Below are 19,247 nucleotides of genomic sequence, written 5' to 3'. Positions count from 1 at the left end.
TGTGTGTGCATAGACGATTGGGGTGCATTCAAATATTTAAATAATAACAGAATTTGCAACAGCATGTAAACACAGTCAAAATCCAAGATACAAATATTAAATTTATAATATATCTATTTTATTTGAAATCGATAAATTGTCTAATTTATTTGAAATCAATACATTTATGTTTTCCTGTTTATGCCGTAACGAATTTATTTCAACTTGCATTAATGTTTTACAGATACAAAGTCTTCGTTTGGGCCAGCTTCAGAAAGCTAAGCTAACTGTACACGTGGCGTTTGTTTCAGAACTAAGTTCGAGTGTCCTTGATGTAGGTCGCGTGGCACTTTTATTTGATAAAAAAACAGGTTCCAACATGTTTCAGTGGGAACATTTCTGTTTTAAGTCGGCCGTTACATTTAAAGTACGTCCACGCGTCCTCGGGGTTTGCGTCGATCAATGAAAGTGTTGACACTGAGCTGGACATGTGTCTTTTGTTGGGTCACGGGGACCGCTAGACTGATCCCATTCTGGATCTTGTTGAGGTTTCCTAGTTTCTTACATACATATGAGGGTCCACAGGAATAACCTATGATGTCCAAACAGTATTATAACGGTCGTGTATGTCAAGGTGACACAGATACACTAAATTAAAAACCTATAATTATGGTAGGCCATTAATATTCCACAGTTGCAACGTTGAAATTAAAAAATATCACTTTACTAAAAAGGTAACATCACAGGTTATTCCTGTGGACCCTTCATATACATACCGGTACATTGAAGTCTTGTTGGTCGTCCAAGTTAAAACGCAGAGCAAAAGTACAAACAATTTGACTTAAAGTTCATGTTTCTTAGCTGGCTTCCTTAAACCAGTTTACAATGTAGTAAATATTTAAACTGTATCCCAAGATATTTTGTTTTCAATGTACAGCTATTTTTATGATGCAAAATAATAAAGTTTCATTGTGAATAGAAATTGTCCTTGTTTAAGAAATAGTGGCCGCTGGCCGCGATGAATAGGCGACTGTTATATATAGGTCCAAAAATAATGAAAGATATATTGGGAGGGTTTCATAGTGGTCGTTATGGACAGGTGGCTCTCATATATAGTATACACGTATAATATGTGAGTGAGTGTGTGTGTACGTCCACACTTGTATATATTTCGCACGCAGACGAGATCGCAGAAATCAAATGGTCAACTTCTCGGACCATCATGCCTGGTGTTTATAAAACTTTTAGAGTCTAAACTCGAGTCTCTAACAGAGTTTGAGACACTAATGTCATGACAACGCCATACAAATTGTATGCGTGTGACGTCATCATATATTCAGTCTGGACTTTTTATAAGCACGGGCACAGACCGTTTAATGTACTATCTACTATTAAAAGAAAGAAAGAAAGAAAAACAGAACAAAACAAAAACAGTCTACGCATAGCTGAATGCTAAACAACGTGCTAATTCTGCCTTCATACTAGTGCTAGAAAGCTTGCCAACGGTTTATCCGGAGTACCTCTAAGTCACCGGCGAGATAATCTTAGAACTTTTTTGTTTTGTTTTGTTTTTTGTTTCTTTGTTTGGTTTTTCATTTATTTATTTTTAAATATATAAATCTTCCCACTCCACCCCCCCCACCCCCCACCCCACCACAACCCCCTCCGTGAACATCTAGTTGTGACATGAAAACATCGTACGTACTACCAGAAATGTAACAAATGTGTATCTTAATTGTTTAAAAATTAATCGAGAGTATTTTGTCACTAATTGAAAATCATAACAATAACTGAAATTGTCAGTTGCACATTGCATGAATTTATGAAATTTTAAAAATAAATACTAAATCCCGCGAATAATTTTATTTGATACATGAAAAGTATGTGATATGATACATTTATAGAGCTGAGGAAACTATAGGGCGGGACGTAGCCCAGTCGCAAAGCGCTCTGATCGATCCCCGTCGGTATGCCTATTGGGCTATTTCTCGATCCAACCAGTGCACCACGACTGGTTTATAAAAGGTCGTGCTATGTGCTATCTTGTCTGTGGGATGGTGCATAAAAAAGATCCCTTGCTACTAATGAAAAAAGGTAGCGGGTTTCCACTTTAAAACTATATTTCAAAATTAACAAATGTTTGACATCCAATAGCCGATTATTAATAAATCAGTGTGCTCTAGTGGTGTCGTTAAACAAAACAAACAAACGACAAGGAAACTACATGTTTAACGAATTATGTCATAAAGCGGTGATATTTGGTTAGGCTACAGTAAACAGGTTTGTAGTATCTGTCCACAATCCGGCATTGTAAAACAAAATACGTTTATATATAATATGGTCGATCTACGGATTCTTTTTCAAACATTTCATACTTTAAAGTTGGCAAAATATAAAATATGACATTCGCGTTTATTAGATATTTTGTTACGAAACTTCTGGGCTTCAAATTTTATCTGATCTTATTTTCGTTCCATCAAATTCCTTGAAGCGTTCGCTTGGTTTAAAAAAAGGAAAAGATATGTAACAAGAACGTTTAGTATTCTATACATACCCATAAATCAGGAGTTAAGAATAGAATATATTATAGTATATACTATAAAAATACAGTCAACCTTTAACAATTTAAATTTATGACCGTTAAATGTATAATCAAACGTTTTATGTGCCCCATAAGTGTTTGGGTTACATGTCAGCATGATATTGGTAAACAGAACGTACATATTATAATATTGTTGTCGCAAATAAAACAAGTTTGCCCAGTAATCAGAGCTGAAAGTTTCGTTTTATCTGACTTTTATCCCCAAACATTTTTGCTCCAAAGTGTTTTGCTTATATGTTTGCAGTAAGTTTACCGTCACTGAATATGGCAGATTAAAGGTCATTGGGTCCATGGTTATGTTTTGACTTGGGACGGAGGTGTGGGACCACTTATAACAAGTGACATAACAGATTATGATTAACAGAAGTCATCGAAAGATATGTCATGAATGATACTAACATTTGTAAGAAGAGAGACTTAAAGACATGCTAAATTAATCGTTTTGAAAATTAAAAGACTAAAAATTTGAACATTCAATACATCTACATGCTGACTTCTGCAAAGAGCAGCAACAATCTTCGTCCTCTGCCTCTAATAAAGCTGGTCTGACCCACGGCACTACTAACGACCGCTGGTTGTGGGGGTGCATAGTAGGTGGTTACACGTGCCTTTTAACAATGACAGATTTAACTACTGAACACTCCCCGGAGTGGTCAGACTAAGCCCACAGCTAAAAGCTGATTGGGAATGGCAGGTATGTGGAACATATAGCCACAAGAGACAATCAGCTCTCGCGGTTGGAGCGACAAGAACTGGAATGTGGAGGTGAACAGCGAAATAAAATGAAATATAGAAGGAGTTGCTAGATCGGGAAAAAATGACATGGAATTCAAAGGAAAGAAAGGAAAGGGGGCAGTGGAATAAAAATAGAAGTAGAAAAAAAAGCAGCAACAAGTTCAATTTGACTCGTTTAGACATCGAGAAACGTGTAGTTTGTGTAAACGTTTGATCTTATATTCATACAGCACTTGTTAAACACAAATTATCGTTGATTAAACAATGTACTGGAGTACTGCTAAAACACGCCTTTCCTGCCAGTGGTATTTTTAAGTGGTGGGATAATTATAAACACGCCATTATTAAAACAGCATACACAATCCTAATTATTTAAAATACAGCCACCCCCACCCCGCCACCCTGTCTCGTACACGTATGTACTCAACATACAATCTTATTAAACCTGACATGCCTAAAAGTCCGAATCGTCTCAGAGATACGAAAATACGAGTCTTGATAATTTGATAATGGCTTTGTTGTTTAGATTCCAACACATTTCATATTATTTCTAAAATCCCAACCCACTACCTATATAATACTAGTACCGCGCCCGTCTTTAACTTGATGAACCAAACATTTCGAGGTCGAGAACCGGACGCCGGTAACGCTTTGTCAACATGACAAACCGTACTCATACGTAAGGGAGATAACCGATATAACAATCTGGCTGGAACGACAAAAGCGGTTATCTTATTTGTTGCGGTGGTGTCGTGGTTAAGACATCGGACATAAGGCTGGTAGGTACAGGATTCGCAGCCCGATACCGCCTCCCACCCAGAGCGAGTTTTAACGACTCAATGGGTAGGTGTAAGACCACTACACCCCATTCTCTCACTAACCACTAATAACTAACCCACTGTCCTGGACAGACAGCCCAGATATCTTAAATGTGTGCCCAGGACAGCGTGCATGAACCTTAATTGGATATAAGCACAAAAATATGTTGAAGTAATAATAGAATGACAGGGCTTCTAAAATAAAAAAAAGTCCACTAGCCACGGGATTTTTTATTTTCAATATTCACTAGCCATAATCAAAAAGCCACTAGCCCTACTTCTGTGTATACCGTCCATTTGTACTAATAACAGTAGAAAACCCCCCAAATAAAGACAAACCCAAACATAGCCAAAACACTTTCAATGTGGTGACGTTTCATTTAATATAATAACATATAATTCCGTCAACAATTAGTACTCGCTACAGAGCTTTCCTAAAAATTGCAAATACGCATTTTCGAAATTAGCATAGATGATGCAAAGCATCAAAAGAGTCTTTGTACGCTATTTCACGCAGATAGGGAATAAAAATACACATAACATGCATGTTTCACACACCAGCTATATACCATTGGTTTAAAGAGATAATGATATCATATGTGAGGTAGGAAACTGGTCTTCCAGAACTTAAATAGTATACAGAACTCCAAAAACATTACCGCATAAGTGGCAGTTAAAGCTTTATTGTTGACAACGCTATCTAGCATATAGAACAAACATTTCAATTGTTTACCATCGAATCACAGTAAAAAGGGTAGAACTAGAATGAAACACGTTTCGTTTCTGGACATAGATGAGGAACTGTGAATGCATTAGAAAATAGGCAATGTCATTGGAATGTATATTTTCAATATTTTCATATTTCAGGAATTAGTGACGGCATGTAGATATGGTCACTTTTATAGATGATAATATATAGAAAGCTTTATCAATTGAATCCGTTTATGCATGTGGTGTTGAACACTGTAATAATCAGCAGATATCTTGTCCCTGGAATCATTATTTTCGTGAGGTTATGATCACTGTAATAACCGTATTAGTCCTGGAATCAGTGGTGCTCACTGGAATAGCTGGTGTCTAGTCCGTGATTGGAATCATTATTTATACATATATGTTGTGATGGTCACTTTAATAACTGGTGACTAGTTTATTACTGGAATCAATGTCTACATGTGATGGTCACTTTAATAACTGGTGTCTAATTTATTACTGGAATCAATGTCTACATGTCGTGATGGTTACTTTAATATCTGGTGACTGATGTATTATTGGAATCAGTGTCTACATGTCGTGATGGTCACTTTAATAACTGGTGTCTAATTTATTATTGGAATCAATGTCTACATGTCGTGATGTCTCTTTAATATCTGATGATTAGTTTATTACTGGAATCAGTGTATACATGTCGTGATGGTCACTTTAATATCTGGTGACTAATTTATTACTGGAATCAGTGTCTACATGTCGTGATGGTCACTTTAATATTTGGTAAATAATTTATTACTGGAATCAGTGGAATCAATGTCTACATGTCGTGATGGTCACTTTAATATCTGATGATTAGTTTATTACTGGAATCAATGTCTACATGTCGTGATGGTCACTTTAATATTTGGTGACTAATTTATTACTGGAATCAATGTCTACATGTCATGATGGTCACTTTAATATTTGGTGACTAATTTATTACTGGAATCAGTGTCTACATGTGATGGTCACTTTAATATTTGGTGACTAATTTATTACTCGAATCAGTGTATACATGTCGTGATGGTCACTTTAATATTTGGTGACTAATTTATTACTGGAATCAGTGTCTACATTTTGTGATGGTCACTTTAATATTTGGTAAATAATGTATTACTGGAATCAGTGGAATTAGTGTCTATATGTCATGATGGTCACTTTAATAACTAGTGACTATTTTATTACTGGAATCGGTGTCTACATGTAGTGATGGTCACTTTAATATCTAGTGACTAGTTTATTACTTGAATCAATGTCTATATGTAGTGATGGTTACTGTAATACCTGGTCAATAGTTTATTACTGAAATCAATGTCTACATGTAGTGATGGTCACTTTAATAACTGGCAAAAAGATATCTTCATTGCTTGCAGCCGAATCCTCTGACATGGATGTATGTGATCTACATGGAATGGGACTTGAAGAAATCCGGTTGACCTCATTCACGACTGCACATTCAGGCACAAACTGACCAGGCACTGGCAAAGTACCCTGCTTATCTGCAAATGATATTCAATTGATGATTAATTTTAATTTTAAAATAGTGTACATTGACCTTTGATATCAATGTGTATATAAATATATGTACAGTATACATCTGGACATTTTCCCAACAAACATGTCAGCCGATCCAACTAAAATGAAAGTAGATCATTATATATTTTCATTCTTTAAGCACTGAATTTGAAGCAACCCCTCCTTGGATCCACATCTAATATATAAATAAAGATTGTAAACAAATTTTAAAATGCATTTCAATTCTGGAGTTGCTCTCTGAACAGATACAAATAAAACAAATTGGCTTAAAACATTCATTAAATGTTGCAAACATAATGTTCTTAATTTTATTTTAAATATTTTCTGATTTAATTACTTTAAACTATCTGACCGTTAGAATACAAAATGGTGGATTAATAATTTTGCCATCTGCATATACAAACACACACTTTGTTTGGTAAGCATTACCAATAATCCTAGCAACTTGCACAAGTGGATTACTTGCACAAAACAACATGAAGATATATAATAGTACGATTATACAGAGACATACTGTGTTTTGCCATCTTTTTTAAAATCGCCATCGACCTTCCGCTGCTGGTCCTGATCGCCAAAAGTTCGGAGCTAGGAACTGTCTGATCATCATCGATCTGCCTTCTAGTAAACGATACAGGTTTCGAATAACTGGCCGTCTTTTTCTCTGTGTTGTACAAACTGTTTTCTATCAACATGTCATGCGAAGTGTCTGATTTAACACAGATTTCATTCTGTTGTTGAGTATCTTGTGATTGGTGACTCCGGAGTCCCTGTGACGTATTAGGAGGAGCTGTCGGAAAGATGTCACTTGTTGAAGACTCGTTTCTAACCTTATATTTATCAGAAATACTCGCCACTGTTGCTCGTGCTTTCAATTTGATCTCAGTATCTTCAGAATTAGTACTCCATGCATATGCAACACTGCATTGGCCACTTAATGGCTTATGGTTGTGTTGCTGCTTATGCTGAGGCTTCTGTCGTTGACGTCTGTGTTGTTGTTGTTGTTGGTGGTGGTGTTTTAGAATATCTGGTAATTTGTATCTTTCGGTCTCATAAAACAAATTCTTTTCAAAATGATTGTCTTTTAATGATAAAATCCTCAGTCCACAGACTGGTAACACGTGAGTTTCATGCTCACAGAAAACACAAGGCCTGAGTGTTGATGGCAGTGACATCTGAACATCCGAGACAACGTTTGGTAACTTCCCTTTCGAAATGCTTATATTCGGCATCTTGGAAACAATGTCCACATTGTTCGAGTCTTTTGTCTCACATTCTGAGTAGCATTTAGACTGGCAGCATTCACTTTTGTTATCCCCTGGCACATGTTCAAGAAACTGGTCTAGCGGCAGATTCCGTTTGCTGAGAAGTTTGTAGGTAGCTGTGGCGGAATTGATTTTATTTTCACCCATTGACCTGATGATGTCGGTTTCGCTGAAGCTCAATACTGCCACCATAACGTTCAGCACGTCTTCGTTCAGGGCAGGTTTACCACGTTTAGACAGTGGTCTCACTACTGAGTCGGCAGACGTCCGAGTAACCCATTTATGACAAATAATTTCAATAATACTGATTCTCTTATTTTCAGTTGGTTCCAGTAATCGAGACAGAAGATCTTGGCAGGCTATGAAAAGAATGAGACATGCATACTGTTTATGAGTTAAATTAGTTTATAAGTGCATTTGTATGTGTGTTTAGATAAAAAAAAAAAAAACCTACAAAAATGTGAATTAACGACGAATTATATAAAAATTGAAATAATTTATTTATTGACAGTTACATTTTTTATGTGAATGATATTAGATTTTAAACTGATTAATAAATTAATAATAGTTGTTATTATGTTAATGTGCATGCAACTATTTAAAAATACATGTATTTATGGCAGTCGGAATTATAATGTCATGACGAACCGAGAGACGAGCATAAGTAATCTTTCTGTTTAAAATTCGGAAACAAAACAACACCTTGTTAACTGAGACGAAGCAGAATGCAATACCAACCCTTCTAGAGACATCCCCACCCACCCCGGTATCGTCCAGGCTTCTTAAAATGATACTCTGCATAGTGATCTTCCACCCACTAAACTGAGTGTGAGATTGGGTCTGCTGATTTCGATAATGAGTTACCTTTCGACAGATACTTCGGTGCTCTGCAACCCTTCAGCACTGTTGAGTGTAGTTTAAAGATGTCCTGTACACTTCCAGATGGAAATGGAAATCTTCCAGTCAGCATCACATGCAGGCAAATGCCACTTTAAAAAGGAAAACACAATCATTATAGTAAAACTCATTTATAAAGGCCACTAATCGGCATGCCCGTTTTCTTTTGTTGTGTTTTTTTCTACTCTCTCTATATATAAAAATAAAAATATGGCTTGTGCCCTCCCCCACCCACCCCACCGACTAGAGATGGTTCCCCCTACTCCAGATATCATTCCTGCAGAAAATACTTTAAAACAAAATGAAATTAAATAAAGCTTAATAAAGCAAAGTAAAGTTTGTTTTATTTAACGACGCCACTAGAGCACATTGATTTTTTTTATCTTATCATCGGCTATTGGACGTCAAACATATGGTCATTCTGACACTGTTTTTTCATAGAGGAAACCCGCTGTCGCCACATAGGCTACTCTTTTACGACAGACAGCAAGGGATCTTTTATTTGCGCTTCCCAAAGGCAGGATAGCACAAACCATGGCCTTTGTTGAACCAGTTACGGATCACTGGTCGGTGCAAGTGGTTTACACATACCCATTGAGCCTTGCGGAGCACTCACTCGGGGTTTGGAGTCGGTACCTACCAGCCTGTAGACCGATTGCTTAACCACGACGCCACCGAGGCCGGTACCTAATAAAGCAGTCACAACACAAACTCACAACACAAGTGTTGTATGCTGTATCTTTATAATGCTTATTTATCTATGTATGAATGTGTATTCACACTAATATTAATATTTCAGGTTTTAACTCAGATCTAGATCTCTAAATGACGAACATCCCTTATAACAATGTTTCAATATTAAAATGTAGTAACGGTTTTAGATAAGAAGTCTCATGTCACATACTGCGATATAATGCAAGTGAACAGCAGAAAGGAGTACTTATATATATATATATATATATTTATTATTATTATTATTATTATTACCAGAGTGTTTTTCGGTATCGTCAGTATCATATATTAGGAATAAAAATTGTATTATGCGTGAGCATAATGCATTATTTTTATTCCTAATATATGATATTGATGATACCGAAATACACGAGGTTAATAATCTCTTTATCATATAATCTCAAGCTTAATATAACGTGTTTTTGTAGATTATACACGCAACTTTAATTCCAGTCAGCCAATACCCGATATTCAAATGACGTTAGAATATGTGCCGCGGTGGGTTTTTTATTATTATTGAGAATGACGTCAAACTCACGTCATTTTAGATGTCCATACTTAAGAATAAACTAGTGCTTAACGTTTTTTGTTTTCTGAACGCTGGACAGCTTTCAGTGTAAGGTTGCTAATGAAATGCTTGATGACTATGAATGTATACGTCAGTTATGGTGTGTCAACGTAGACCGTTTGTTTAAATGTCAGTAAACGTAGTGCCGTGACCTCGATTAATTTACATCTAATTTGCAAAGTTATCAAATTCTGATTGTATGTGATCTGAAAAATATCACATACTTTGATTACACTGGATATGCTAGCTAATATATGATATATAGAAGATTAGTCACAAGTATTTTTAATATGGAAAATATCAACCGCGTCTATGTTAACTAGACGAGGTTGATATTTTACATATTAAAAAACGAGTAGCAAATTCTATTTATCCTATAACATTTCTAAAATAACAGTTTAATTAATTTATTTAGTAAATCACTAATATGACGTCATTACGATTAGTACAAATTAGTTTGACGTCACTCATTTTAGCTAAATCTTTGAAAACGTTACGCTCAGGTATACAGGTCTTGTTGACTTGTAAGCGATTACTCATCCACAGCACCACATTACCTAAAGACCTTTCAAATTTGCATACCATTATTAACCGAGTTAATACACTCAGTTATCACATGGGTTTATGACATGGCTATCATTGGCTATCACAACAAACAACAAAATCCGACATTAAATCAACTTCACTATAACCTGAATAAGTAAAACAGATAACAGAAATTTAAACTGGAATAATATTGACGCAACATTTATTATAAAAGTTATCATTTATAATCCATATGGCAGGTTCATGGCAGGGGCTTTCCCCTGTCAACATAGCCGTACCCACAGGAAGGGAACACCTGGTGCACGCATAGTGATTGTCTTTACGGTATTTGGGCCTTAATCTAAACATGCTCCGTCTAGTAAGCTGGACGAAGGGAAACTCGACACTCAGGAAACTTACAGGCTCCAGACGTCGACAGCAGCACCGTACACCCGACCATACAGAATCTCTGGCGCCGAGTAGATGGTTGTTTTACACCGTGTATCCAAACTACTGCCCTTCTCACAGATACCGCCATGGCCAAAACCTAAATATAGTCAAACACAAAGTCAAATCTAAATTGAAATGTTTGTAATAGAATAACATTTCGATTTAGTCATGTTCCGAGTTTATATGAAATTCTACCATAACTTTGGAAAATACTCAATTCTGATTGGCCAGTTACCTTAAATCCTAGGTGATTAATCATGGAGAACCACATAATATTTAATTAGGCAGCTTTACTCGCGTATGAATACAACGCTGTATTTACAAACATGTCAGCCGAACAAAGGGGCACCTTTGACATCAGTACGCTTCGGGAAGTGTTTGATATAAATCCAGACTGGTTTGAAGAAGAAATGTATGTAGTTGCCAAAACAAGAAAAGAATGAAAGTAAGTACACAAACTGCAGTTTTAATGAGAAGAAATGGAAAAATAGTTGTATAATACTGTAGCAGACGATCGAATTTTGTTTGGGAGGTGTGTGGGGTAATTTATTAAATTTCAAACAAACGTGTTACTTATTCTTGTTTATGGATTTTCCTTCACATCTGTTAATAAAATAGACAAGATTAAATATGTGTTCCAAGTTCAACGGTCGCATATTATGTTTTTATACTGTTAAACAAAGTGTAACTATCCTGCCTGTTCACTCCTATTCCCTCAGCGTATTAAAAATAGTTCTAACTTTGAATACGTTTTAATTATGGTAGAATGGAGATAAACATACTCTAATTTCATTTTCGAGGTAGGTTATCGTGGATTTAACACCACTAAATGTTACATTTAAAACCGAACGCTAACAGAGTATGTTTATCTCCTAATTGATATTTATTTTTAGTAAGGTGGTTACAAATACAAGACAACTGTGCACGGGATGCAACACAAATACCAATTATAGAAACGTTAATGCAATACCACGAAGGCCAGTGCATGAAGTGTATGGAACTATCAGTTTGGAGGCAGTTTTATTCCTGTATACATAATTTTAACACCTACTCTATAGGATGAAGAACGAAAAAACGGTACCTAATTTTTAATGGACGTTTGTATATACTAGTCATGCAATAATAGTCGCCCGCTTTTAATTTAAATTCATTTATCCCCTCAACCCACCCCCTCTGTTTTCTACATAACTCTAATTGTTTCACGTTTTATATTCGTAATGGTCATTGGAATGTTGTGGATTTTTTGTGTGTTTTATTTGGGTTTATTTAATGTTATTTGGAGCTGTGTGTGTGCGGGTTTTTAAAAAAATAAACTTTTGCAAATGTTGACAGTTCAGGTATAAATTAAACTAAAACTAGTGTTATCGTGTATACCTGTTAATAACAGATCCATGTTTTTCTTCAGTAGAAAGTTCTCCAGAGTCAGGTCTCTAAAACAAGCCAAGTTACAGAATACACACAAAGTCAAACCTGTATCTACTTAATAAAGCTTAGCAAAATTAATTATTTCCCGTCCTTGGCTTTTGAAAATACATGATGAGTGAAAAATCGCACACCTCAAAAGGCGTAGGTGAGTGAAAAAATTACACTCATCAAAACACTAAGGCGAATGAAAACCAAGAATTATTAATTTATGAAGTACATGTAATTGGTACCTGTAAATGTAAAGACATATGTTGCAAAAATGAACCAACTAATTTTATGTTGTTTGGTTCATTAGTGTAGTCTTTTCTTCTTTTCACTTTCAGGAATGGAGTTATTAACAAATGTCACGAGCAGTGCCATAGAAATATAATTATGGCATACACTGATGCAGACATGTAATTTGATACACACAATTACAGATATCTTTTGAGTGTCAGATGGTTTGATGAACATGCAGCTAAACACGTGTAGGAATCGACTTATCTTGAATTTCATAGTTATGTACATCAAACATAATTAGGACAGCTAGGATGAAAAAAACTCACTGGCTCTGAGGTGTGGTTCAATTAGAACTATACGACCCAAGCATCTCAGGTGTGCACTACCGACTGAATTAGATCCCTCATATTATTAAAACCACTTTTAATTAACTCGTTAAACCTAGGTCTACAATTAGTTCAACTGATAGTGTTGGTAGGTGCATTGACATTCACATGGCCTTTAAAAAAAAAAAGAAAAAAAAAAAGAGATTAAAATTGCACATTTAATACATTTTCTTATTTAAAATACCAGTGTCTGTATTTCCAATTTGTTTGCGGCCGTATGTTAATATTTGCAGCAATCATTTTTAATTTTACTTCATAATGTATATTATTTTCGTTACGTAGGCCTACAACATTATTTGGAAGTAAATTCCGGTTTGGCCTACTAAAAACATCAGGACGACAACAAACGGTTTAAGCCCTTGTTTAAATACAGACACTGATATTATGAACTAGAATTGGGGGTTTTTATGTGGGTTTTTTTTTTTTTTTTTTTTTTTTTTTTTCAAAATTTATTTCCATGAAATGCCACATTTACATCCGTGTTATATACCCACGTGGGTTGGGTATACTATACACACATGTATACATACTAAATATTATACATCTTATTAGAAGAAATAACATCGCAAAATAATAATAATTAAAAATAGCTATGTACATCTATTACATAATAAGGATCGGCAAAGTCATGGAGGACAGTTATATTAGTAAGAAAATTAAAGAAATGTTTTATCTCCAGCTGAAAGGATGTTTCCATTAGCGTAAAAATAAACTAATGGAACTGATGGACTTATTATTATTATTTAAAGTATTAATTTTAAACAGGTAAAATACCCCATTTTTCTGTGAAGCGGTCTTCAATGTACCCTAAAATATATTTTACTATTGTTAGATAATACTTTATAAAACTAAGAGCTTCCATAAATTTTGGTAGTTTTTCTTTATGTTTACAACTATATATGTATCTTTTTAGTATAACAAGTAAATCATTTATTAGGTATTTGTTGTCAAGATACGATGTATAAGCTTGAATTGAAAGTTTTTAGTTTTAATCATTAATGTCAGGGGTAATTTGTTTTATAATTTCAAAGCATTTTGACAAATGACCTTCAGTAATATTTGTATTAAGTTTTTGTGACCATTTATTCGCAATATCTAATGTAGAAAACACTTGATTTTATATATAAATAGTAAATCAATTGACAGCTTTTCGATTTTTGCATTCTTTTAAAAATATTGTAATTATCTTGGGTTTCCAAAGTTAACATATGTCCTTTTATTTTGCGTAACCAATATTTGGAATATATGAAAGTATTTTAAAGTATAGTAAATAATTACCATTTAGACCTTTTTAATTCACATATTACGCAACCAGTCTCCCTCCCTCATAATTTTGTAACACGTCATTTGACCTACCACTACCAGTTACGAACGGCTACGACATATATGTCGTCACCATTACGTTATTGATCTAGAACGGTCCCAATGTTATTGATATAAAATACATTAACTCCGACAAAATCTGTCATTACAAAGGATTTATTCTAAACATGGGATGCCATAATGAAGATAACCTAAAAACATTCATAATTTTAGACACCATCAGAAATGCGTAACAAGTTGTCAAGTATACCAGCGTGTGCGTGGAGCCAGAGTTCCAAGAATAAAAATAATCTGACCCCGATAGCTCTGATTTGTCAATGTGCCACAGAGTACTGCGCACTGAATCTTGTTCCAGTCACATGGTCTGTGACTTTCTAACAAACGTATTGAAATAAACAAAAATTAAATAGTCAGCTATGATCATTGATTACTGTTACTATACGAATATTTAAATGAAATTTTATTTGATTTCTTTTTTAAAGATATAAAAAAGAAAAATAATACACGTGAAAAATAAATATTTTTTTTTTGTTGTAAACGAAACCTAGGCCTATTCCTACATTCCTATTATTATTTATTTTCGTTCTGTTTATTATTCCGATATTTCATGGCAAGTCATTTCGTAACACAGGTAGCCACATGTGCAGGCTTAACTACTGAATTGTGTACATTTTTGAAATGCAAATATTAGAAACCACCACATATCTTATTTTAGAAATAATCTTAGTGGTTTTGGTGGTAGTGGTGGTGGTGGTGGTGGGGGGGGGGATGAATTTAAAAATAAATACATGAATACATTAAACAAAATTAGATTATGTTCAACGTATTCAAGAGTTTCTTTAAATTGTGTGATGTGCTGTGTTCACGCATTTACCTGTGTATTATATTCAACATGTTCACGTACACGGTATTTACCTGTGTACTATATTCAACATGTGCGCGTATTTACCTGTGTACTATATTCAACATGTACACGTATTTACCTGTGTACTATATTCAATATGTTCACGTATTTACCTGTGTACTATATTCAGCATGTTCACGTATTTACCTGTGTACTATATTCAACATGTGCGCGTATTTACCTGTGTACTATATTCAACATGTACGCGTATTTACCTGTGTACTATATTCAACATGTGCACGTATTTACCTGTGTACTATATTCAACATGTTCACATATTTACCTGTGTACTATATACAACATGTTCACATAATTATCTGTATATTGTATTCAACATGTGCACGTATTTACCTGTGTACTATATTCAACATGTTCACATATTTACCTGTGTACTATATTCAACATGTTCACATAATTATCTGTATATTGTATTCAACATGTGCACGTATTTACCTCTGTACTATATTCAACGTGCACGTATTTACCTGTGTACTATATTCAACATGTTCACGTATTTACCTGTGTATTACATTAAACATGTTCACGTATTTACCTGTATACTATATTCAGCATGTTCACATATTTACCTGTGTACTATATGGCCTCAGACTAGAGTTATCGACCCATTTGGTTGTCCAAAATACGGAAACTAATGCGAGAAAATATAGTTTTCTTGTGATGTGATTAATGGCTGGGGAGCTGCTTAGTATACTGGATTGTTACACTGGGTTTGACAGGTAAGAGGATGCAGTTAGTGAATATGTGTACTTGGTTTACACTGGATACTGCATAATGTCCCCCAGAGCACATTGAAGTCATGCAAAATTTGTGTAAAATGCAGAGAAATGGGTGTGATTCGGTCCCTTAGGCCACGTGTGTTTGTTTACATTGATATAACGCGGAAAAGAGCTGGACAACAGATGTCGTCCTTTCGAGTGTTCAATGGGCCCAGGCAGGTAATGTTTCCCGTGAAATGCTAATGGCCTGGTGAAATTAATAAAAGTGCTACAGCCACTGGGGCTACATGAGAATACATAGTGAAATTAATTGTGGTCTGAGGCCATATTCAACATGTGCACGTATTTACCTGTGTACTATATTCAACATGTGCAGATGGTGCAGCGCAGAAGCCATTTGTTGGAAGTAATTTTGAGCTTCGTCTTCGTTTAAAAGATTTCTGATAATAATAATAATAATATATAATAATAATAATAATAATAATAGTAGTAGTAATAGTTGTTGTTGTTGTTATTATTGTTGTTGTTGTTGTAGTTGTAGTAGTAATAGTAGTAGTAGTAAATTAATAATATACTAATCAACAAAAGAAACGCAATTATTAATTTTATGTTATTCAGTTTGAATCCCATTAGTTTGTGTGTATTATAATTGACAATGTCTTCTGAACATTTGTAGGCATTTTATAACAGTTTATTTACCAAATTAAGTTTATCCTGAAAAAATATCTATACATTAAAATATTCACGTTATCTTTTATTATTCAGTATATTTTACTCTGTGTGTATGTATGTATGTATGTATGTATGTATGACACACACACACAGAGAGAGAGAGAGAGAGAGAGAGAGAGAGAGAGAGAGAGAGAGAGAGAGAGAGAGAGAGAGAGAGAGAGAGAGAGAGAGATTGGCTGAAATTTCTGCCTAACATTCTGGCCATCAAGCTACACATTTTGCCGGCCCGAGACAAAACCTGCTGATTGACTAATGTGTGAATATAAACGTAACATAGTTGCGGACGACAGCGGCAATATTTCCACCACTGAAATATATCTTACATGAATTTAATTTCAAACGAAAGAAGAAGAGAAGGCAGGACCGTGTGCAGGAATGTATGCAGGGGGAGGGTCTAGACTGTGGCGAGCGAAGTTTTAGAAGGTCGGGTCATGCTACCCGGAAATAATATACATTTACAAAAAAACCCAATAATAATAATAAAACAAAATAAAAATAAAATTGCTTGAGCAGGGTGGGTCCCCCCCCCCCCCCCCCCCCCCCCCAGCCCAGTCTGCTCACGCGCCTGGAAAGAGAAGATAAGAAAGCTACCTGCTGGCCACGAACTGCTTCAGCGAACCTCCATCTCCCAGCTCTACGACCAGGTAGTAACTGTTGAACGTTTCCAAGGCTTCGTATAGGCAGACGATATTCGGGTGGTCTAACTTTTGAAGTAAGATCGCTTCCCTTCGAAAGTTACGTCTGGCAGCTTCTTTCTGAACCAGAGCCTTTTTGTCGACAATTTTTACCGCCACCTGCATATTATATCGAAAAAGGTTTTTATTGACTTTTTTAATAGAAATATGTACCCATATTATGCTTAATGACCGTTACATAATTATATCAGGCTTTTTTATTTATGGTATGTAGTTACCTGCACAATAATGACAACGAAGTTCCGTTTCAAAGTGCCCTACAATATTACATCATTCTGGCTTAAATAAAATAAACATCCGTTTTGTTTTGTATATTGATTTTTTTTGCTGATATTTTTACAGCGACATAATTAAATCGCCGAATTAAACAACTTTGTTTTTTCTAAATCTTTATTACCCCCAGATCACTGGCAATGTCAAGGTTGGGGTGCCTTGAACCATCGTCTTACAATATACAACAATAATAAAATTATAACATGATTATGTGTACCTGTATAACGGTACGGTAAAGGTTTTATATTTCATATTATGTATATAAACAATATGTGATATGTATGGGAGTTATATTCATTACATTTCTTATCATATACTGCACAACCGTATTCATATACATACATACATATACATACATACATACATACATACATACATACATATATACTACCTACCTACCTACCTACATACATACATACGCATTTTAAAATGATCTGAGGGTCAAGAATGATAGGTGAAACGAGCTTGCATTGGAGGAAAACAAAGAGAAAAAAAAAAAAGAGAGAAAAAAAAAGAAGAAAAAAGGAGAAGAGGGTAACCGAGAGGAAGGGGAAAACAGAACATAAAGAATTAAAAAAACAAACCTAGTTGATATAGCATTTCACGTAATTTTGCATGTTTTAATGCTTTCAGATATATATATGTCTGTCTGTCTGTATATATGTCTGTCTGTCTGTTTTTATATATGCATAATACATACATAGGTGCATGCATACATACATACATACATACATACATACATACATACATACATACATACATATATATATATATATATATATATATATATATATATATATATATATATATATATGGATGTCTGGATAGCTCAGAGCACATCGTGGTTAGTCTGCAATTTGCGGGCGATTCGGTGCCACAGGTTCCAGTCTGTGAGGGCCAGAAAGGATTTAATTAATATCTATGTATGTAACAGCCAACCTCGACATACATACAATATATAGATATTCATACATCTTTAACTCAACCATATGCACGGGGCCTACAATCTACGCGGTCGATCCCGCTTACGTGCATGAAACAGTGGGCAGACCTGGCACTGGCTAGTATATATTGATGTATGAATATCTATATATGTATGTATGTATCTATGTATCTATCTATCTATCTATCTATCTATCTATCTTTGTATTACTGTTTTTGAAATATAATCATCCTGATATATAAATATAAGTGTAATGTAATATATAAATAATGAAACATAGTATAATATCAATAGGAATTTGTTTTTATTTGCGTGTGTAATCCCAGCAACATTTTGACCACACCCATTAATCATCCGTTTTAATGAATATTGCTCGATTACCATTCATTCGTTAACGGACACGTCGTGAAAACAAGTCAACATGACAACCAACATCACTGGATTCAGTATACGTTGAACCATCATACTAATGTTTGTTTCTGTTGGAGGAAATGCTCTAACAGTTGCAGTCGTCAGTCGATTTAAGGCTGAGGTATAGCAGTGACATCATGATCACAGCTCTAGCGGTCGGTGATCTCGTTGTGGCCTCTGTGTTCACGACCATCAATCCGGTACGCACACACATGCCATTCCTCATCAAGTACAGGTCGTCTTACTTGACCATCATATTCCTAACACAGATTCTGTCGGTAAATGGTGGTGTATTTCAAGCAGTTCTGTCGCCTGAGAGATACTACGCAGTTCAGTTCCCGTACCACT

General features: G+C 35.0%; 1 protein-coding gene across 1 annotated transcript in view; it reads right to left on the bottom strand.

Annotated features, from left to right (window-relative positions):
- Positions 1-4,797: 4,797 nt before the first annotated feature.
- Positions 4,798-19,247, bottom strand: part of LOC121371086 (hormonally up-regulated neu tumor-associated kinase-like) — a 60,370-nt gene continuing 45,920 nt past the window's right edge. The window contains exons 3-9 of the mRNA XM_041496724.1: positions 17,169-17,371; positions 16,196-16,285; positions 12,226-12,281; positions 10,822-10,948; positions 8,544-8,668; positions 6,932-8,038; positions 4,798-6,380 (exon numbers count right to left, since the gene is read on the bottom strand). Of these exons, the coding sequence (XP_041352658.1) occupies positions 6,190-6,380; positions 6,932-8,038; positions 8,544-8,668; positions 10,822-10,948; positions 12,226-12,281; positions 16,196-16,285; positions 17,169-17,371 (1,899 nt within the window). The 3' untranslated portion in view covers positions 4,798-6,189. The remainder of the gene's footprint in view (positions 6,381-6,931; positions 8,039-8,543; positions 8,669-10,821; positions 10,949-12,225; positions 12,282-16,195; positions 16,286-17,168; positions 17,372-19,247) is intronic.

Source organism: Gigantopelta aegis, chromosome 4 (genome assembly GCF_016097555.1).
Source record: "Gigantopelta aegis isolate Gae_Host chromosome 4, Gae_host_genome, whole genome shotgun sequence".
In the NCBI taxonomy this organism is placed as follows: domain Eukaryota; kingdom Metazoa; phylum Mollusca; class Gastropoda; order Neomphalida; family Peltospiridae; genus Gigantopelta; species Gigantopelta aegis.
This window is presented reverse-complemented; position numbering and strand designations above follow the sequence as displayed.